The sequence below is a fragment of the Thalassophryne amazonica genome, unplaced genomic scaffold (genome assembly GCF_902500255.1).
Source record: "Thalassophryne amazonica unplaced genomic scaffold, fThaAma1.1, whole genome shotgun sequence".
Taxonomy (NCBI): Eukaryota; Metazoa; Chordata; class Actinopteri; order Batrachoidiformes; family Batrachoididae; genus Thalassophryne; species Thalassophryne amazonica.
The window spans coordinates 502,401-524,539 of record NW_022986237.1 but is presented as its reverse complement, the minus strand read 5'-3'; the positions used below and the strand labels follow the sequence as shown (position 1 = coordinate 524,539).

Here is a 22,139-nt window from a genome sequence, read left to right as displayed (position 1 = left end):
AGGTGATCGCCGGCCACTAGCCCTAAACTTCACTAAAAGACCCAGAATTTAGGTCAAGTTGAGGCCGCGGCATGGTTGCTCCATGAGTAGAGGTCGCCCCCTGATGCGAGGTTGTCCCCTGAGAAGAGGTCACCTCAGGGGGTGACCTCTTCTCATGGAGCAACCTTACCTCCCTGCAGACCTAATGGGTGTCATGTGCCCCTCCCTCCCTGAGGACAGCCCTCTTCCTCCATAGTTACTGTGCTGAGCCATACTCGTGGATTTGACCTTTGACCTGTCGCAGGACACCTGGTTGTAAAAGTGATGATTATTAACTGCTGTGTGGGTTTCTTTCCAGCTGACGGTGTGAGGCGGCAGAAGCTCTGGAGGACCAAAGACACTCTGAGACATTTGACTTGGATTTGGCGCTGAAGTCCGTCGAGGCCCTCTACTATGGACTCAGGAGGTCAAACGGTGACCCGGACGCCCCTGCTTCCTGTGGTTCTGTTGGTTCTGACCTACTGGTCACATGCCTCACCTGAGGGAGTCAAGCTGAGTTTAAAGGTCAGGCGGGGTCAGTGGGCCCACCTCCACCCCGATGACCTGCAGCTCCGGGTTCGCCATCAGCAGGATGCCTGTAAGGTGGAGGTGGTGCCAAACGAGCCCATAACTCAGCGAGTGGGGATGCTCACGCCTCAGGTAACCGAAGCGTCCGCCATCCTGTCTCCTGTGTGTGTGTGTGTGTGTGTGTGTGTGTGTGTGTGTGTGTGTGTGTGTGTGTGTGTGTGTGTGTGTGTGTGTGTGTGTGTGTGTGCATGCCTGTTTGCAGGTGTGTGTGTTGCAGACAGCTCGTCTCCTGTCTAATGGCTCCACGCTGACAGACGCTCTGCAGCTCTCCGTCCCACAAACACCAACTTTTCACCTTCAGACATGTAAAAATTCACAATAAAAAGACCAAAGGTTTTTATCAGTTGTGTTTTCTGCAAAATTAGCTTGTCAGTCCACTTAAAAAAATTAAATAAAATAAAAAGCGAGTGCTGAGAGTTTGAACTTTCAAGTTGTATTCCGGTAAACACCCACTAAAACATAACCTGTAGCACCAATAGCACAACAACATTCATCAGAGATTTCAAATCAGATTCTTACTAGACCATCACCTCCCTAAGTTGTTGTCTGGATCTGAGTAGTGCTTCGAGGGGGTTGTTGGATGGACTCCTGGGCCGGTCGTGGTCAGGCTATTATCAGATTTGAGCATTGCTTCGAGGACAGTTGTTGGAATGACTCTTGGACTGGTCCTGGTCAGGTGTTTGACTTGGATTTGAGCATCACTGCAAGAACAGTTTTAGAACGAACTCTTGGACCGGTCCGGGTTAGGTTGTTGTCTGGATTTAAGCAGTGTTTCGAGGATAGTTGTTGGATGGACTCTTGGACTGGTCCTAATTCAGTTATTGACTTAGATTTGAGGAGCACTTTGAGGGTAGTTGTTGAACTTACTCTTAGACTGGTCCTGGCCAGGTCATTGTCTGGATTTGAGCATCATTGCAAGGACAGTTTTAGAATGGACTCTTAGACTGGTCCTGGTCAAGTGTTTGACTTGGATTTGAGCAGCGCTTCGAGGACAGTTGTTGGAGGGACTCTTGGACTGGTCCTGGTCAGGTTATTGTCTTGGATTTGAGCAGCGCTTTGAGGACAGTTGTTGGATGGACTCTTGGACTGGTCCTGGTTCGGTTATTGACTTGGATTTTAGCAGCACTTTGTGGGTAGTTGTAGAATGAACCCCTTGACCGGTCCTGGTCAGGTGTTTGACTTGGATTTGAGCATCATTGCAGGATAGTTTTAGAACAGACTCTTGGGCCGGTCCTGGTTCGGTTATCATTCCAAGGACAGTTGTTGGACGGACTCTTGGACTGGTCCTGGTCAAGTTATTGACACTTTTGCTTCATGGTTGCTGGATTTGTAGCTGCCAGATTGTTATGCCTCATTATCAGTTTGAACATATGACAGTATGAATTTGTTTTGTGACTTCAGGTGTTTGATTGTCACTTCCTGGATGATGAGGTGAAGTATGTCCATAACGGCTGTCCACTTTTAAAGGAGGACATTGTCTGGCTGAGAGTCTATCGGTAAAAGCTCTTATTTTTCTACTTTTACAACATGATCTTTGCTTCTGGATGAATTATTTGATGTATTATCTGGTTCTGCTCAGATTCACTGTGACGGGAACATCCACGGACGTTTTCACTCTCCATGTGGACATTGTGGAACCTGAGTGCACCATCATCAGACCGGGGCTCAAATCCCTGGAGGTTCCTGAGTTCTACGGCCTCAGTGACACTGTGGATGCTAATGTGTTGTCTTTCCACTATGAGAATAGGTCCAGCCTGGAGTGTCTTGTCAGTCTGAGCAGCCGTGTCACCCACATGCCCGCACACGGCCAGCTGGTCACGGGGGAACTCGATACGCCTGCCAAGAGAGGGGATGAGCCAGAGAGTTTCATCCTGCTACGTCAGCGGCTCGGTAACCTGAGAAACATGGTTTCATGTGGACCTTGTTAGGTTGGAGTTTAGACCCTAGTAGACTGATGTTCATCTACATGTCCTTCTGGTTGCTATATAGCGACTTCATGAATATTGTCTATGTAAACTCATCTTCACCATACTTATTTAGATAATAAGGAACGAGCGAAGTGCAAAACTGAAGACTGCCTGAAGGGCCTAAAGCTGGTGAAGATCACCAAAGTTCCCTGTGATGACTTCCTGGTGATGGGGTTGAAGTACCAGCATGTAGACCCTCCATCTCCACACATAGACTATATCACAATCAGACTGGACCTCAAGGACACCAGGAGCGGCGTCATATATCAGGTAGGTCTGCTACTTGCCTCGAGTTCATGCAGAAGTGACGAATGACTGCACACATTAGGAAAAACAATACTAGATTTGGAATTCTTTACTTCTGAGGAATAATGCTAGTTTTAACATTTTGGACTTGACCTTTGGTGACAGAAGTGCATTTGTAAGTGAGCTTATAAACCAGCAGAACTCCAGGCGAGTCAAATCTATATTGGTCAGAAATGTGCTTCTTTGTTTTTGGATCTTCGGTGTAGTCCGAACAGGCCTGGATACCTGTGCGGATATCTGGGGCAATGCCCAATCTGCCTCCCAAACCGTTCTTCATGTCCATGTTCATCCTGGAAGTGGACCAGTTCATCCTCACTCCCCTGTCCACTGCCACACTCGATGCTGAAGATGAGGAAACACCTAGGCAGCTTCTGGTTTTCAACATCACCAAGCCCCCTGTGGAAGGGTTCTTCACCCACCTGTCAGAGCACACTCGACCCATCTCCTCCTTCACATGGCTCGATCTCAATGACATGCTCATCGGGTATCAACCCCCAAATTCCTCCCACGCTCAACGCCGGAATTATGAGGTAACTTTGGGCTTCTTCTGCATTTTGAGATGTATTTAGTGTTTGCTGACATGCCTGAGAACTTTGAATGTTTGTAATCTCTGTGTGCAGGTGGAATTTGAGGTTCATGATTTTTTCTTTGAGAGGAGTCCACCAATAACGGTTCACGTATCTGTCAGGAACGCAGACACAACTGCACCCAGAGTGTCGTGGAACACTGGTACATCAACTGCACCACATCAACAACATGCAGGAGCTGGACTCATATTGTAATCGTGACAGATGTTCAACTGAAATGCACCTCTGGAACGACTGAAGGAGATGTGACAGATGGAGGTGATTTTACAGGAGGAGGTGATGTTACAGGAGGAAGTGATGTGACAGGAGCAGGCAATGTTACAGGTGGAGGTGATGTTAGAGGAGGAGGTGATATTAGAGGTGGAGGTGATGTTACAGGAGGAAGTGATGTGACAGGAGCAGGCAATGTTACAGGTGGAGGTGATGTTAGAGGAGGAGGTCATATTAGAGGTGGAGGTGATGTTACAGGAGATGATGGTACAGAATGAGGTGCTTTTACAGGAGGAGGTGATGTTACAGGAAGAGATGATTTTACAGGAGGATGTAATTTTACAGGAGGAGGTGATGTTACAGGAGGAGATGATGTTACAGGAGGAGGTGATGTTACAGGAGGAGGTGATATTAGAGGTGGAGGTGATGTTACAGGAGATGATGGTACAGAACGAGGTGCTTTTACAGGAGGAGATGATGTTACAGTAAGAGATGATTTTACAGGAGGATGTGATTTTACAGGAGGAGGTGATGTTACAGGAGGAGATGATGTTACAGCAGGAAGTGATATTAGAGGTGGAGGTGATGTGACAGGAGATGATGGTACAGAACGAGGTGCTTTTACAGGAGGAGGTGATGTTACAGGAAGAGATGATTTTACAGGAGGATGTGATTTTACAGGAGGAGGTGATGTTACAGGAGGAGGTGTTGGTACAGGTGTAGGCGATGTTACAGGAGGAGGTGTTGGTACAGGTGGAGGTGATGTTACAGGAAGAGGTGCAGGTACAGGAGGAGGTGATGATACAGGAGGATGTGATGTTACAGGGGGAGGTGATGTTACAAAGGGAGGTGATGTTACAGGTGGAGGTGTTGTTACAGGAGGATGTAATGCCACAGGTGGAGGTGTTGTTACAGGGGGAGGTGATGTTACAGGTGGAGGTGATGTTATAGGAGGAGGAGATGATACAGGAGGATGTGATGTTACAGGGGGAGGTGATGTTACAAAGGGAGGTGATGTTACAGGTGGAGGTGTTGTTACAGGAGGATGTAATGCCACAGGTGGAGGTGTTGTTACAGGGGGAGGTGATGTTACAGGTGGAGGTGATGTTATAGGAGGAGGAGATGATACAGGAGGATGTGATGTTACAGGTGAGGGTGTTGTTACGGGGGAGGTGATGTTACAGGAGGAGGTGTTGGTACAGGTGGAGGTGATGTTACAGGTGGAGGTGATGTTAGAGGAGGAGGTGATATTAGAGGTGGAGGTGATGTTACAGGAGATGATGGTACAGAACAAGGTGCTTTTACAGGAGGAGGTGATGTTACAGGAAGAGATGATTTTACAGGAGGATGTGATTTTACAGGAGGAGGTGATGTTACAGGAGGAGATGATGTTACAGGAGGAGGTGATGTTAGAGGTAGAGGTGATGTGACAGGAGATGATGGTACAGAACGAGGTGCTTTTACAGGAGGAGATGATGTTACAGTAAGAGATGATTTTACAGGAGGATGTGATTTTACAGGAGGAGGTGATGTTACAGGAGGAGATGTTACAGCAGGAGGTGATATTAGAGGTGGAGGTGATGTGACAGGAGATGATGGTACAGAACGAGGTGCTTTTACAGGAGGAGGTGATGTCACAGGAAGAGATGATTTTACAGGAGGATGTGATTTTACAGGAGGAGGTGATGTTACAGGAGGAGATGATGTTACAGGAGGAGGTGATGTTAGAGGTAGAGGTGATGTGACAGGAGATGATGGTACAGAACGAGGTGCTTTTACAGGAGGAGATGATGTTACAGTAAGAGATGATTTTACAGGAGGATGTGATTTTACAGGAGGAGGTGATGTTACAGGAGGAGATGTTACAGCAGGAGGTGATATTAGAGGTGGAGGTGATGTGACAGGAGATGATGGTACAGAACGAGGTGCTTTTACAGGAGGAGGTGATGTCACAGGAAGAGATGATTTTACAGGAGGATGTGATTTTACAGGAGGAGGTGATGTTACAGGAGGAGGTGTTGGTACAGGTTGAGGTGATGTTACAGGAGGAGGTGTTGGTACAGGTGTAGGCGATGTTACAGGAGGAGGTGTTGGTACAGGTGGAGGTGATGTTACAGGAAGAGGTGCTGGTACAGGAGGAGGTGATGATACAGGAGGATGTGATGTTAAAGGGGGAGGTGATGTTACAAAGGAAGGTGATGTTACAGGTGGAGGTGATGATACAGGAGGAGGTTATGTTATAGGTGGAGGTGTTATTACAGGGGGAGGTGATGTTACAAGGGGAGGTGATGTTACAGGTGGAGGTGTTGTTACAGGAGGATGTAATGCCACAGGTGGAGGTGTTGTTACAGGGGGAGGTGATGTTACAGGTGGAGGTGATGTTATAGGAGGAGGAGATGATACAGGAGGATGTGATGTTACAGGTGGGGGTGTTGTTACGGGGGAGGTGATGTTACAGGTGGAGGTGTTGTTACAGAGAAAAGTGATGTTACAGGTGGAGGTGTTGTTAAAGGGGGAGGTGATGATACAGGAGGATGTGATGTTACAGGTGGATGTGTTATTACGGGGGAGATGATGTTACAAGGGGAGGTGATGTTACAGGTGGAGGTGTTGTTACAGGAGAATGTAATGTTACAGGTGGAGGTGTTGTTACAGGGGGAGGTGATGTTACAGGTAGAGGTGTTGTTACAGGAGGATGTGATGTTAAAGGTGGAGGTGATGTTACAGGAGGAGGTGATGATACAGGAGGATGTGATGTTACAGGTGGAGGTGTTGTTACAGGGGGAGGTGATGTTACAGGTGGAGGTGTTGTCACAGGGGAAGGTGATCTTACAAGGGGAGGTGATGTTACAGGTGTTGTTCCAGGAGGATGTAATGTTACAGGTGGAGGTGTTGTTACAGGGGGAGGTGATGTTACAGGTGGATGTGATGTTACAGGTGGAGGTGTTGTTACAGGAGGATGTAATGTTACAGGGGGAGGTGATGTTATAGGAGGAGGAGATGTTACAGGAGGAAGCGATGTTACAGGAGGAAGTGATGTTACAGGTGGAGGGGTTGTTACAGAGAAAAGTGATGTTACAGGTGGATGTGATGTTACAGGTGGAGGTGTTGTTACAGGAGGATGTGATGATACAGGTGGAGGTGTTGTTACAGGGGGAGGTGATGATACAGGAGGATGTGATGGTACAGGTGGATGTGTTATTACGGGGGAGGTGATGTTACAAGGGGAGGTGATGTTATAGGAGGAGGGGATGTTACAGGAGGAAGCGATGTTACAGGAGGAAGTGATGTTAGAGGTGGAGGTGTTGTTACAGGGGCAGATGATGTTACAGGTGGAGGTGTTGTTATAGGGGGAAGTGATGTTACAGATGGATGTGAAGTTACAGGTGGAGGTGGTGTTACAGGAGGATGTAATGTTACAGGTGGAGGTGATGTTACAGGGGGATGTGATGTTACAGGTGGAGGTGTTGTTAGAGGGGGAGGTGATGTTCTAGGTGAAGGTGATGATACAGGAGGATGTAATGTTACAGGTGGAGGTGATGTTACAGGGGGATGTGATGTTACAGGTGGAGGTGTTATTACAAGTGAAGGTGATGATACAGGAGGATGTGATGTTACAGTTGGAGGTGTTATTACAGGGGGAGGTGATGTTACAAGGGGAGGTGATGTTACAAGTGGAGGTGATGTTCTAGGTGAAGGTGATGATACAGGAGGATGTAATGTTACAGGTGGAGGTGATGTTACAGGAGGATGTGATGTTACAGGTGGAGGTGTTGTTACAGGGGGAGGTGATGTTACAAGTGGAGGTGATGTTACAGGTGGAGGTGTTACAGGAGGATTAATGTTACAGGTGGAGGTGTTACAAGGGGAAGTGATGTTACAGATGGATGTGATGTTACAGGTGGAGGTGTTGTTACAGGAGGATGTAATGTTACAAGTGGAGGTGATGTTACAGGGGGAGGTGATGTTACAGGTGGAGGTGTAGTTACGGGGGAGGTGATGTTACAATGGGAGGTGATGTTACAGGAGCATGTAATGCTACAGGTGGAGGTGTTATTACAGGGGGAGGTGATGTTACAAGGGGAGGTGATGTTACAGGTGGAGGTGTTGTTACAGGAGGATTAATGTTACAGGTGGAGGTGTTGTTATAGGAGGAGGAGGAGATGTTACAGGAGGAAGTGATGTTACAGGTGGAGGTGTTGTTACAGGAGGATTAATGTTACAGGTGGAGGTGTTGTTACAGGGGGATGTGATGTTACAGGTGGAGGTGTTGTTAGAGGGGAAGGTGATGTTATAGGTGAAGGTGATGATACAGGAGGATGTGATGTTACAGGTGGATGTGATGTTACAGGGGGATGTGATGTTACAGATGGATGTGATGTTACAGGGGAAGGTGATGTTATAGGTGGAGGTGTTGATAGAGGGGGAAATGAAGTTATAGGTGAATGTGATGATACAGGAGGATGTGATGTTACAGGTGGAGGTGAAATGTTATAGGAGGAAATGTTACAGGATGAAGCAATGTTACAGGAGGAAGTGATGTTACAGGTGGAGGTGTTGTTACAGGAGGATTAGTGTTACAGGTGGAGGTGATGTTACAGGGGGAGGTGTTGTTACAGGAGGATTAATGTTACAGGTGGAGGTGTTACAAGGGGAAGTAATGTTACAGATGGATGTGATGTTACAGGTGGAGGTGTTGTTACAGGAGGATGTAATGTTATAGGTGAAGGTGATGTTACAGGGGGAGGTGATGTTACAGGTGGAGGTGTAGTTACAGGGGGAGGTGATGTTACAAGGGGAGGTGATGTTACAGGAGCATGTAATGCTACAGGTGGAAGTGTTATTACAGGGGGAGGTGATGTTACAAGGGGAGGTGATGTTACAGGTGGAGGTGTTATACAGGGGGAGGTAATGTTACAGGGTCAGATGATGTTACAGGTGGAGGAGATGTTACAGAAGGAAGTGATGTTACAGGTGGAGGTGTTATTACAGAGGGATGTGATGTTACAGGTGGAGGTGTTGTTAGAAGGGAAGGTGATGTTATAGGTGAAGGTGATGATACAGGAGGATGTGATGTTACAGGTGGATGTGATGTTACAGGGGGATGTGATGTTATAGGTGGAGGTGTTGTTAGAGGGGGAAGTGAAGTTATAGGTGAAGGTGATGTTATAGGAGGAAATGTTACAGGATGAAGCAATGTTACAGGAGGATGTGATGTTACAGGTGGAGGTGTTGTTACAGGAGGATTAGTGTTACAGGTGGAGGTGTTGTTACAGGGGGAAGTGATGTTACAGGTGGAGGTGTTGTTACAGGAGGATGTAATGTTACAGGTGAAGGTGATGTTACAGGGGGAGGTGATGTTACAGGGGGAGGTGATGTTACAGGTGGAGGCGATGTTACAGGGGGAGGTGATGTTACAGGTGGTGGTGATGTTATAGGAGGAGGAAATGATACAGGAGGATGTGATGTTACAGGTGGAGGCGATGATACAGGGGGAGGTGATGTTACAGGTGGAGGCGATGTTACAGGAGGAGGTGATGATACAGGGGGAGGTGATGTTACAGGGGGAGGTGATGTTACAGGGGGAGGTGATGTTACAGGTGGAGGCGATGTTACAGGAGGAGGTGATGATACAGGGGGAGGTGATGTTACAGGGGGAGGTGATGTTACAAGTGGAGGCGATGTTACAGGGGAACGTTATGTTACAGGTGGAGACGATGTTACAGGAGGAGGTGATGATATAGGTGGAGGCGATGTTACAGGAGGATGTAATGTTATAGGTGGAGGTGTTGTTACAGGTGGAGGCGATGATACAGGGGGAGGTGATGTTACAGGTGGAGGCGATGATACAGCGGGAGGTGATGTTACAGGTGGAGGCAATGTTACAGGAGGAGGTCATGATACAGGTGGAGGCGATGTTACAGGAGGAGGTGATGTTACAGGAGGAGGTGATGATACAGGGGGAGGTGATGTTACAGGTGGGGGCCATGTTACAGGTGGAGGCGATGATACGGGGGGAGGCGATGTTACAGGTGGAGGCGATGATACAGGGGGAGGCAATGTTACAGGTGGATTCGATGTTACAGGAGGAGGCGATGATATAGGTGGAGGCGATGTTACAGGTGCAGGCGATGTTACAGGAGGAGGCGATGATACAGGGGGAGGTGATGTTACAGGGGGAGGTGATGTTACAGGTGGAGGCGATGTTACAGGTGGAGGTGATGATACAGGGGGGGTGATGTTACAGGTGGAGGCGATGTTACAGGAGGAGGTGATGTTACAGGTGGAGGCGATGTTACAAGGGGGAACATGATGTTACAGGTGGAGATGATGTTACAGGAGGAGGTGATGATACAGGGGGAGGTGATGTTACAGGAGGAGGTGATGATACAGGTGGAGGTGATGTTAGAGGGGGAAGTGAAGTTATAGGTGAAGGTGATGTTATAGGAGGAAATGTTACAGGATGAAGCAATGTTACAGGAGGATGTGATGTTACAGGTGGAGGTGTTGTTACAGGAGGATTAGTGTTACAGGTGGAGGTGTTGTTACAGGGGGAAGTGATGTTACAGGTGGAGGTGTTGTTACAGGAGGATGTAATGTTACAGGTGAAGGTGATGTTACAGGGGGAGGTGATGTTACAGGGGGAGGTGATGTTACAGGTGGAGGCGATGTTACAGGGGGAGGTGATGTTACAGGTGGTGGTGATGTTATAGGAGGAGGAAATGATACAGGAGGATGTGATGTTACAGGTGGAGGCGATGATACAGGGGGAGGTGATGTTACAGGTGGAGGCGATGTTACAGGAGGAGGTGATGATACAGGGGGAGGTGATGTTACAGGGGGAGGTGATGTTACAGGGGGAGGTGATGTTACAGGTGGAGGCGATGTTACAGGAGGAGGTGATGATACAGGGGGAGGTGATGTTACAGGGGGAGGTGATGTTACAAGTGGAGGCGATGTTACAGGGGAACGTTATGTTACAGGTGGAGACGATGTTACAGGAGGAGGTGATGATATAGGTGGAGGCGATGTTACAGGAGGATGTAATGTTATAGGTGGAGGTGTTGTTACAGGTGGAGGCGATGATACAGGGGGAGGTGATGTTACAGGTGGAGGCGATGATACAGGGGGAGGTGATGTTACAGGTGGAGGCAATGTTACAGGAGGAGGTCATGATACAGGTGGAGGCGATGTTACAGGAGGAGGTGATGTTACAGGAGGAGGTGATGATACAGGGGGAGGTGATGTTACAGGTGGAGGCCATGTTACAGGTGGAGGCGATGATACGGGGGGAGGCGATGTTACAGGTGGAGGCGATGATACAGGGGGAGGCAATGTTACAGGTGGATTCGATGTTACAGGAGGAGGCGATGATATAGGTGGAGGCGATGTTACAGGTGCAGGCGATGTTACAGGAGGAGGCGATGATACAGGGGGAGGTGATGTTACAGGGGGAGGTGATGTTACAGGTGGAGGCGATGTTACAGGTGGAGGCGATGATACAGGGGGGGTGATGTTACAGGTGGAGGCGATGTTACAGGAGGAGGTGATGTTACAGGTGGAGGCGATGTTACAAGGGGGAACATGATGTTACAGGTGGAGATGATGTTACAGGAGGAGGTGATGATACAGGGGGAGGTGATGTTACAGGAGGAGGTGATGATACAGGTGGAGGTGATGTTATAGGTGGAGGATATGTTACAGGAGGATGTAATGTTATAGGTGGAGGTGTTGTTACAGGTGGAGGCGATGTTACAGGAGGAAGCGATGTTACAGGTGGAATCAGCAATGGTTTGAGACACCTGTAGTTGTAATGAAAACTAGAAACCCTTGAGTTCTTTCTGGAACCAGATGGAGGTCACTGTTTATATTTAATCTAATTTAATTTAACCTTTATTTAACTAGGTTAATTCCATTGAGATCGAGATCCCTGCAAGAGGGAGACCTGGAGAATTAGAAAGTTTCCAGTCTTCCTAACCTGCGTGTCTTGGAGCACCCACAGGGAACCTACACAAACATGTGGAGAACATGCAAACTCCACACAGAAAGGCCACAGGTGGGAATCGATCCCGTGGCCTTCTTGCTGGGAGACAACAGTGCTAACCCCTAATCCACCATGCTGCCCCTGTACTGTTATCCATCTGCAACATTTAATTCATCAAAGCCGACTTTAAGACGACTCCTGAGTGGACTCTGAGTAAAGCAGGTCCAGCCTCAGAGCTTTTGTCTTCCTGGTCCTTTGGTGTCCTTAAGCTCCAGCCATCATTTGTCCTGCAGGTCTCAGTCTGTTGGAGGGACAGTCTCATCCAATAACATGGGAGCAGCTCCAGATCGTGGACCATGACAACCTGAGTGCTGTTCGGATCATCATCGTGGACGGGCTGCAGCATGGGCGGCTGACGGTCAGAGGTACGACACAAAGCCACGTCCCAGTCCACTGGCGTCTTCAGGGACTGGACCAGGAAATCAGAACACGTTTGACTTGAGTCTTTTCTCTGCAGGATCTTCTGGTTCATTTTTGTTTGAGCCATTTCTGGTTGTTTAAAATTGGCCAAAATTGATCATTTAATGATAATTACTGCATACAGTGAATAGAAATTAAACGAAAGAGAAATAAAGAGAGAAAAATAATAATAACAATGTTGATTGTGAAGCAACTGTTCTCCAGGAACCTGAAGCAGGATCCTACAACATGAATCTGCAGAAGGAATTTGCAGCAAGGAACAAACAGCAGGAACCTGCAGACAGGGCCTTTCCTGGGGACCTGGAGTTCATTAGGAACTTGCAACAAGTCTCACCCACAGAGACCTACAGCAGGAAGCTGCAGTAGGAACTGGCCAAGGAACCTGCAGCAGGAACTGGCCACAGGAACCTGCAGTAGGGGCCTGCAGCAGGAACTTGCCACAGGAACCAACAGCAGGAACCTGCAGCAGAAACTGGCCACAGGAACCTACAGTACGGACCTGCAGCAGGAACTTGCCACAGGAACCTACAGCAGGAACCTGCAGCAGAAACTGGCCACAGGAACCTACAGTATAATTTTGTGAAATATTCTTAATAATCTACTGGTTCTGGATCTTAATCCAGATCCACATTCATAGATTATATACCAGAACAGACATTCACACAAATTTTCTTATGATTTACTCAAAATGTCAGTTAAAAGTAACTCCATTCTAAGGAATACTAATAAATACTGTCATTTGTTCAGATCCAATCAGAGATCACTGTATGGGGGGGGGGGGGGGGGGGGGCACTGAAGCCGCGGCCCTCCACATGCTCCTGTGAGTAAAAGCTGTCATGTGACTCTGACATGCAGGCGTAAAAGGTTTCATGTTTACCGTCAGTGACATCCAGGCGGGTGTCGTTCACTATCACCATGACGACACCGACTCCATCAAAGATTTCATCATCTTCCGCATCACGGACGGCCTCCACCAGACCCGGCACAAGTTCCCCATTAAGATCCTGCCAAAGGATGACACCGCCCCCTTCCTAGTCGCCAACCTGCTGCTGGAGGTGTTCGAGGGCCACACGGCCCTGCTGAGTGGCTCCGCCCTCCAGGCATCGGACATGGACTCCAGTGACAACTACATCGTTTTTAACATCACCCGCCCCCCTCAGGCCGGACAAATCCTGAAAATCCCAGAACCGCCACTGACAGGTTAGCACGCAGCCGCCGGACTTCATCCTGTTTGTTTGTTTGTTTACATTACATCATATAGTTTGCATAAATGAAAACAATTAATCCTCAAAGTTGGTGTCCAGGTCTGATCTGTACCAGTCGGCTCTATAGGTCTTTTAAACCACTTTTAAGTATTCATTTGATTTGTTGATCCAGGTTACGCTGTCAGTCACTTCCTGCAGAAGGATCTGTCTCGGTCCCTGGTTTACTATCGCCACACCGAGAACAAGGTCTTCCATGACTCCTTTGAGGTGGTGCTGTCGGACTGCCATGATCCGCCCAACCTGTCAGAACCTCAGGTTAGTAACAGTAGCAGACATCAGGAGCTCACTGCCAACATGAAGTCCTGTGTCCGAGTCCTGGTCAGGCTCACGTCTGCGGCGTCTCGGTCTGCCCAGCTGGAAATGGGCACCAGTTTTGGCTGGAGATGTAACCGGTGATGGACTGGTATCCCATCCAGGAGGAAGTCATAGACTCTCTTCTGCTTCACGGTCTGAAGGTGGTGATGGTGCACATTGAACCGGTTCCAGATCGGCCCCCTAAAGAGGTTCCTGGTTCCAGACGATATCTTGTGGTCAAAGAAACGGAGGTATGCCACATAACACGACAACAGCTTCACTTTGTGGACCAGGACTCTCCGGACAGTGAGCTGACGTACACCGTGAGCTCACCGCCATTCTACACCGGCCTTCACAGGTGAGTGTGTCCTCAACCGGCGCCACACCGCTATGCAGGTGTCCTGACTGACCTCAGCTCTGTGGTCTCCACCAGCAGCAGTCCTGATGCAGGGAGGTTATTCCTCGCTGACGGAATTCCAAACCTCTCCAAAGACTCCGTTGTTCCCGAGCTGAGACTCTTCACACAGGTAACGCCAAAAAACAAGACTCTTCAGTCAGTAGGTGGCTAAATGTTTGTCCCAAAGGGGGCATTATAAACGTAGGTCCATATATATTTGGATGTTATTTTAGTGCCTTCAAAGAGACTCCTGTGTGTTGCTTCTGATACAGAAGCAACACACAGAAATCACCTGAACCTTTTCTTTTTACCTGGATGACTGAGGACTTGTTGACATGTTTCCAGCTCGCAGTGAACTTCATGAAAGTTGCCTACATGCCTCCACTTGTGGACATCGGTCCGTCTGTCCGACACATCCAGTTTGTCCTCTCCGTTACCAACCGTGTGGGGAAAACAGTCAGTGGGATCTGCTTCAACATCACTGTGCTTCCAGTGGACAACCAACCACCCCAGGTACAGTGGAGTCCCACATCATGCATGTGGACTTTGACTTTGTTTGTGGACTTTGTGGTGTTATGCAGACTTTGTGTTTATGAGTGGAATTTGTGACTTTTGGTCAAAGTTGTGACTTTTTGTAAACTTTGTGAACAACTATTTGTGGACTATTTAAGGACTTTTGTGGACTTTGTGACCGTTTGAGCCCTTTAGGACATTTTGTACTTTGGGACTTTTGTGGACCTTGGGACATTCTCTGTGGACTGTGTTATTTTTGGGACTTTGGGAGTCTTTGCAGACTTTGGGACTTTGTGGACTTTGGGACTTTGTGGACTTTGGGACTCTCTGTGGACTTTGAGACTCCTTGCAGCCTTTGGGGCTTGGTGCAGACTTTAGGACTCTCTGTGGACTTTGAGACTCCTTGCGGCCTTTGGGGCTTGGTGCAGACTTTAGGACTCTGTGGACTTTGAGACTCTCTGTGGACTTTGAGACTCCTTGCGGCTTTTAGGGCTTGGTGGACCTTGAGACTCTTTGTGGACTTGGGGACTCTCTGTGGACTTTGAGACTCCTTGCGGCCTTTGGGGCTTGGTGCAGACTTTAGGACTCTCTGTGGACTCTGGGACTGTCTGTGGACTGCTTTATCACTTTATGTTATACCTTCTTTCTCTGGCAGGTTGTCACTGACCTTCTAACAGTAGACGAGGGAGGAGAGCGGCATCTCACCCCAGAACATTTGTTGCTGTCAGATGTTGACTCTCCAGAAGAGTGCCTTCAGGTTGAGCTTCAGGGAGAACCACAACATGGAACTCTGCAGCTTGGTGGTGCCATCCTGAAACCAGGCCAATCGTTCACTGCAGAAGACCTGAAAACCCTTAAAGTTCGGTCAGACATCCTGATGGACTGTTTTCACATTGTGTCGGGTGTTTAATGTTTGCCGTTTGAGTTGGACTGCGGTCCAAGCCTCAGGTGGACACATGGAGTTAGAAAAAGGTGGTTTCAGGTTTCACCAAAATCCTTAAAGTGACACAAGCATCATTAGTCAAACAAAAGAAAGACACTTTGAGAAACTTTTTAGTGGACATTATTTTGGTTCACATGATTGAACTTATTCTAAAATGATTCTAAAATGATTTTCAATGAAATCAGAATCCAGTCCAAAGTGTAAGTAATGTCAGTGGGTGTCCACTGGGTGGCAACAGACACACAAGGCTAAAGGTAATTATTTTGATTTGAGGTGACAGTGAGCTGATGATAAGTAGTCCAATCACAGTGTGGGGGTGGAGCTTCATGAACAGGTAGCCTGAAGAGCAAACGGTCCATCATATGTGATTTGTCATCTTGATGATGGACAGGTGCAACTTACACTTCAGAAAATCCAGTATTTTTAAATTGGGACAAAGTTCACGAACACAATGGCAATGCTCTTTTATAAAACAGCAATTTCTTTCTGTTTTGATTTTGAAGGTATATCCATGACAACTCAGAAACTGTAGAGGACAACGTGGAGTTGACGGCGACAGACGGAACCAATTCAGTCACTTTTGTGCTGCATATGAAGGTGAATCAACTGGCGAGAAGATCTCAGAAAAATGAGTTTGCATATAAAATAATTGCTTTAGCTCAGCATGACATCTGAAAACAGGTGGGTTTGACAGGTCCCGCCTCCATCCTTTATGATGTCAGGTAAAATTAAGTTTTTTATTCAGCGTGACATCTGAAAACAGGTGGGTTTGACAGGTCCCGCCTCCATCCTTTATGATGTCAGGTAAAATTAAGTTTTTTATTCAGCGTGACATCTGAAAACAGGTGGGTTTGACAGGTCCCGCCTCCATCCTTTATGATGTCAGGTAAAATTAAGTTTTTTATTCAGCGTGACATCTGAAAACAGGTGGGTTTGACAGGTCCCGCCTCCATCCTTTATGATGTCAGGTAAAATTAAGTTTTTTATTCAGCGTGACATCTGAAAACAGGTGGGTTTGACAGGTCCCGCCTTCATCCTTTATGATGTCACGTACAACCTCAAGTCCAATGAAGTTGGGACGTTGTGTAAAATGTAAATAAAAACAGAATACAATAATTTTCAACCTATATTTAATTGAATACACCACAAAGACAAGATATTTCATGTTCAAACTGATAAACTTTATTGTTTTTGTGCAAATATTTCCATTTCAAAATGAGCAAATATTTAAATAAAGTAATGGCTTTATTCGTGTGACATGTGAAAACAGGTGGCTTTGACAGGTCCGGTCTCTATCCTTTATGACATCATGTAACATAAAGTCATAATCACTTTTCCATCGGCTCACAGAGACAAGGGACATCAGACAGGAGTTTGTTTTGTGCTAATTTCTCTCATGAATGAGTTTCTGCTCATATTCCTTTGCAACTTTTCTTACACATCAATCAGGGCAGGAAATACAACCCATCGACCTGCCATCTGCCTCATCACCTCGTAACCTCGAGTCTGCCCCTCAGTGCACGCTGTGGAGGAGAAATAAGAAGACTCACCAGCTGTGGTCTCGTGACCCTCAGCCTGGTTACAGTGGAATCAAAGACAACGTTCCTCCAAACCTCATCACATCATAGTCAGGACAAGTGCCAGCTCAGTCCTGACTACTATCTTTGCTATACCGACCTGCCAGGCCAGTTAGTCCATGACATGCAGTACCTGTGCACACTTTCAGAACAGACCTGACTTACTACAGCACACGTCAGCTATCCCACTGATCCAGCCCAAGATCTGATCCCTGGTTGCTGTCAGGCCCCCTGTAGTTGAGAGTATAGAAAATCAAAAATTCTGGACCTCGTCCAGAACATGAAGATTACAGACTTTAAAGACTTTAAATGTGACAAGGTGTGTTGTTTTGAGTTTAAACTCTGAGCCATCTGGATTACAAAGATGACGATGGTGTGTTTAGAGAACCAGGATCATAACCGAAAAATTAAACATTGTGTTGATCCCATCCAGGTGCTGCCCGTCAACGACCAGGTCCCAGTCTTGGTTGCTGGACTGAAACCAGTCCTCGGTTGTGCAGAGGGACAGGAAGCTGTCATCACGGCTGAGTACCTCCAAGCTATTGATGCCGATAGCGATAATAGTAGCCTGGCCTTCCTGATCGCCCGCTGGCCGTCTCACGGCATGGTGCTCAGAGACGGCGTTACCGTGGACAGTTTTATTCAGGGAGACGTGGCTGCGGGGATTGTCATGTACAGACACACAGGTACTGGGCTAGCATGCCACCGTGCCGGCAGTGAAGGATGGACATAGTGTGTCACTGTTTGTGTTTTCAGGCCTGGAGGTCGGACTCGCGCCTCGCCGTGACATCATCACCTTTGTAATTTCTGATGGAGAAGCAGAAAACTGCAGAGGAAGCCCCATCAGGACCAGAGACAGTCTGCCCACGTACGACCTGGAGGTCACAGTGTTTCCGGTCAACAACCAGCCGCCGGTTCTCACCACAGGTGTCTAACACAGTGCCGTCTCACTTCCTGTCAGCGGGACAAAAAGGTCGCGTCTGAGCCTTGTTTAATTTTTTTCCTTGTAGGTGACATATTTGTGGTGGATGAAGGTGGCTCTGGCCCGTTGACAACCTCCCATTTAAAGGCGTCAGATGTGGACACGGTTCTGGACGCGGTGGTGGTCAGTCTGATTACTCCGCCACAGTTCGGCTACATTGAAAATGTTTTGCCAAGTCCTGGCTATGAGAAAAGTAACACCGGCATAAGTATCGGTAAGAATTCTGAAGTACTTCACGCCAGCATCAACACAGCTAACGTCAGTTATAACCGCTCGCCAGCAGCACCCGCAGTCGTCAGAATCTTTATGCTTTTCCTGGTCAACAAATAAATAGTCACAAATGTTGCTCAAATTATGATTATCAATCAGGAATCGACTGATTATCAGTGCCGATAATCATGTAGATAATCTGTGCTGATAAGCGGTCAACCCAGGCCGATAACTGATCAACTGCTTATTGGTCTGGAGTTGACCCATTATCAGTGCCGGGTAATATATATATATATATATATATATATATATATATATATGATATATATATATATGATATATATATATATGATATATATATATATATATATATATATATATATATATATCAGCACCGATAATCAGTAGACGCCTATTATTATCACCAACAACCAGCTGAGGGAGCAGTCATCAGAACTTTATAATTTCATAATGTGAGGATGATAAAGAAAGAGATCAAAGGAAACGTCATAGTTGTGAAGAAACTGAAGACCGTAATAAAAGAGGAGTCCGTTTAGTGTTTTGATAGCTTTGAGACCTTCTCCTGTTCTCTTCAGCCTCATTCTTTTACAAAGACCTTGTTGCTGGTCACGTGAACTATGTGCAGTCCAGACACCAGAAGGTGGAGCCAACCGCAGACCACTTCATGCTTTGTGCGTCAGACGGCAAACACAGCTCTGCGCACGTGCCCTTTTACATCATCATCAACCCGACCAACGATGAAATCCCAGAGTTTCTGGTTCGGAACATCACTGTAAGTGCAGCCAGTCCGCCTCCTCGCTGAGGACGACGACAAACACGACACAGCATTCATTCATTCATCCAGTCACTGATGGGGGTGAAGCTCTGTTCTGTTTCTTGCATTTTGTCTTCAAACATGTTCTGCGCTTTCCGTCATGGTGCTGTTCCAGCTGAGTACCCTGGGTGCCTCTGTGGGTGAACGCTGACTGTGTGACAGGGCACGGGGGTGAATCCTCTTTTGTTTCCTGGATCACAGACTGCTGTTGGTCCAACTCCCAGTCACATCCAGAAATGTCCTTGTGATTCTGCTTTTGTGACACATATCAGGAGTGGACAGGGAGGGGAGTCCAGGGGCCTGACGAATACCTTCACTGTCTCCTGCGGAGCACGTCTCAGATCAAGGAGATGGTGGTCAATTATCTACATCAGCTCTCAGCCCCCTCTTCAGCTAGTTAGCATTTGTAGGGTTGGTACTGTGGACTCTCTGCGACCCCATCCCTGATAAGCAGGTGAAGATGAGTGAGTGAGTGATGCTGTGGACTGACAGACCCACAGATATCTAGGACTGGATTTTGATGACAGGCCGGACTGGTCTCATAACATGGGACCATGCTGCCTGTTTCTTTTCCATGTGCAGCACAGTTGTCTGGTTTCTCTGGTTCACACACCTGTCTTGATTTTTTTTTTTTGGACATCATCAGCGCCAATTTTCCTGTTTTTCTGCGTGTCTTTGCTGAATCTCATGTCTCGGTTCCATGTCAGAGTTTATGTCTATGTCTTAAGTTTGACCTGTTTATATTTTAGTTTATGGTTCGTTGGTGTCAAAATGGTTTCTGTTTAGAGTTCAGATGTTCTCAGCTTCTCATACTGGTGTCTAATTAAGCTCCTGATGTAAGGGACACATTCAGAGTCTTGCTTAGTGCACTTTGGACTGATGTTCTTCACATCCACATGTTGATTGATGTCTTCCTATGACGAGGTACGAGAAGGAGGAATGAAACGACTGGACTCATCGCTTCTAAACGCAGTGGATCTGGATGTTCCCAAAAACGTTCTGGTCATCAGTGTCATCAAACCCCCCGATCACGGCAGCATCATCAACCACAGTGGCAGAAAGTGGCGGGAAACCAAGCACCAGACCGCAGTGGTCGACTTCACCATGACTGACCTCACCAATGGTAATTAAACTGAATTAGCAGTTCTCAGTGGCATTGGTTGGGCTTTGGTACAGACCAAACACTTTATTGATCCCAAAGTGGAACTGATACATGTCACCATATGAAACCATGCAACAGAACCAGGACTGAGAGAAAACCACAACAGAACCAGCAGGAAGAAGCTGCAACTTCACTGCAGAGGCCAGGATGGATCTGGTTGCTGACCTTTGTTTCAAATTGCTGATCTGTGATCCTGATCCTCAGCTTTGATCCTGATCACTCATCTTTAATTACTCATTTTTTAATCCCGACCGTAGATCCTGTTTGCTGAGATATCATCATGATCCTCCTCTTTGATCCTATTCATTCTTCCTTATTGGTTGAGTTTTGATCCTGACCTTTAGTCCTTGCTCCTTATTGTTGAAATTTACATCCTGGTTGCTGATCTTGTGTTCCCTATAATCAGGACCAATAGAATCAGGATCAAAGCCAGGTTTAGGATCAAAGTAATCAGGATCAAAGCCCAGAGATCAAACGCAAGGTTCACCATTTAGCCTGGATCTACACCATGTGAAAATCAGCTTCAGATCAATGCCAGGTTCAGGATCAAAGCAATCAGGATCAAAGTTCAATGATCAAAGGCAACACCCACCATTCCATCAGCATCCACACCATGAAGAAATTTGCTCAAAATTAAAGGCAGGATGATCAATAGGCCCCCTGGCCCATATTCTGAATTCTTAGATGAATTTGGGGAGTTTATCTCTAACTTGTCAACTACAACCCCTGGCAATAATTATGGAATCACCGGCCTCGGAGGATGTTCATTCAGTTGTTTAATTTTGTAGAAAAAAGCAGATCACAGACATGACACAAAACTAAAGTCATTTCAAATGGCAACTTTCTGGCTTTAAGAAACACTATAAGAAATCAAGAAAAATAATTGTGGCAGTCAGTAACGGTTACTTTTTTAGACCAAGCAGAGGGAAAAAATATGGACTCACTCAATTCTGAGGAATAAATTATGGAATCACCCTGTAAATTTTCATCCCCAAAACTAACACCTGCATCAAATCAGATCTGCTCGTTAGTCTGCATCTAAAAAGGAGTGATCACACCTTGGAGAGCTGTTGCACCAAGTGGACTGACATGAATCATGGCTCCAACACGAGAGATGTCAATTGAAACAAAGGAGAGGATTATCAAACTCTTAAAAGAGGGTTAATCATCACGCAATGTTGCAAAAGATGTTGGTTGTTCACAGTCAGCTGTGTCTAAACTCTGGACCAAATACAAACAACATGGGAAGGTTGTTAAAGGCAAACATACTGGTAGACCAAGGAAGACATCAAAGCATCAAGACAGAAAACTTAAAGCAATATGTCTCAAAAATCAAAAATGCACAACAAAACAAATGAGGAACGAATGGAAGGAAACTGGAGTCAACGTCTGTGACCAAACTGTAAGAAACCGCCTAAAGGAAATGGGATTTACATACAGAAAAGCTAAACGAAAGCCATCATTAACACCTAAACAGAAAATAAACAAGGTTACAATGGGCTAAGGAAAAGCAATCGTGGACTGTGGATGACTGGATGAAAGTCATATTCAGTGATGAATCTTGAATCTGCATTGGGCAAGGTGATGATGCTGGAACTTTTGTTTGGTGCCCTTCCAATGAGATTTCTAAAGATGACTGCCTGAAGAGAACATGTAAATTTCCACAGTCATTGATGATATGGGGCTGCATGTCAGGTAAAGGCACTGGGGAGATGGCTGTCATTACATCATCAATAAATGCACAGGTTTACGTTGATATTTTGGACACTTTTCTTATCCCATCAATTGAAAGGATGTTTGGGGATGATGAAATCATTTTTC

At 46.7% G+C, this 22,139-nt stretch overlaps 1 protein-coding gene across 3 annotated transcripts in view; it reads left to right on the top strand.

The window, feature by feature from the left end:
* Nucleotides 1–340: 340 nt before the first annotated feature.
* frem1a (Fras1 related extracellular matrix 1a) overlaps nt 341–22,139 on the top strand; it is a 41,993-nt gene continuing 20,194 nt past the window's right edge. For 2 of the 3 annotated variants that reach the window (XR_004559230.1, XM_034165247.1), the window contains exons 1-19: nt 341–678; nt 2,008–2,102; nt 2,186–2,496; nt 2,647–2,843; nt 3,086–3,409; nt 3,500–3,608; nt 11,954–12,085; nt 12,996–13,340; nt 13,518–13,660; nt 13,861–14,057; nt 14,133–14,226; nt 14,442–14,609; nt 15,265–15,473; nt 16,056–16,149; nt 17,563–17,815; nt 17,886–18,056; nt 18,140–18,325; nt 18,918–19,114; nt 20,081–20,279. Coding sequence is in view for 2 of the 3 variants with exons in the window: in XM_034165247.1 (XP_034021138.1) it covers nt 433–678; nt 2,008–2,102; nt 2,186–2,496; nt 2,647–2,843; nt 3,086–3,409; nt 3,500–3,608; nt 11,954–12,085; nt 12,996–13,340; nt 13,518–13,660; nt 13,861–14,057; nt 14,133–14,226; nt 14,442–14,609; nt 15,265–15,473; nt 16,056–16,149; nt 17,563–17,815; nt 17,886–18,056; nt 18,140–18,325; nt 18,918–19,114; nt 20,081–20,279 (3,670 nt within the window). In the remaining variant the exon portion in view is untranslated. The remainder of the gene's footprint in view (nt 679–2,007; nt 2,103–2,185; nt 2,497–2,646; nt 2,844–3,085; nt 3,410–3,499; nt 3,609–11,953; nt 12,086–12,995; nt 13,341–13,517; nt 13,661–13,860; nt 14,058–14,132; nt 14,227–14,441; nt 14,610–15,264; nt 15,474–16,055; nt 16,150–17,562; nt 17,816–17,885; nt 18,057–18,139; nt 18,326–18,917; nt 19,115–20,080; nt 20,280–22,139) is intronic. The other variant, XM_034165248.1, reaches the window with a different exon arrangement.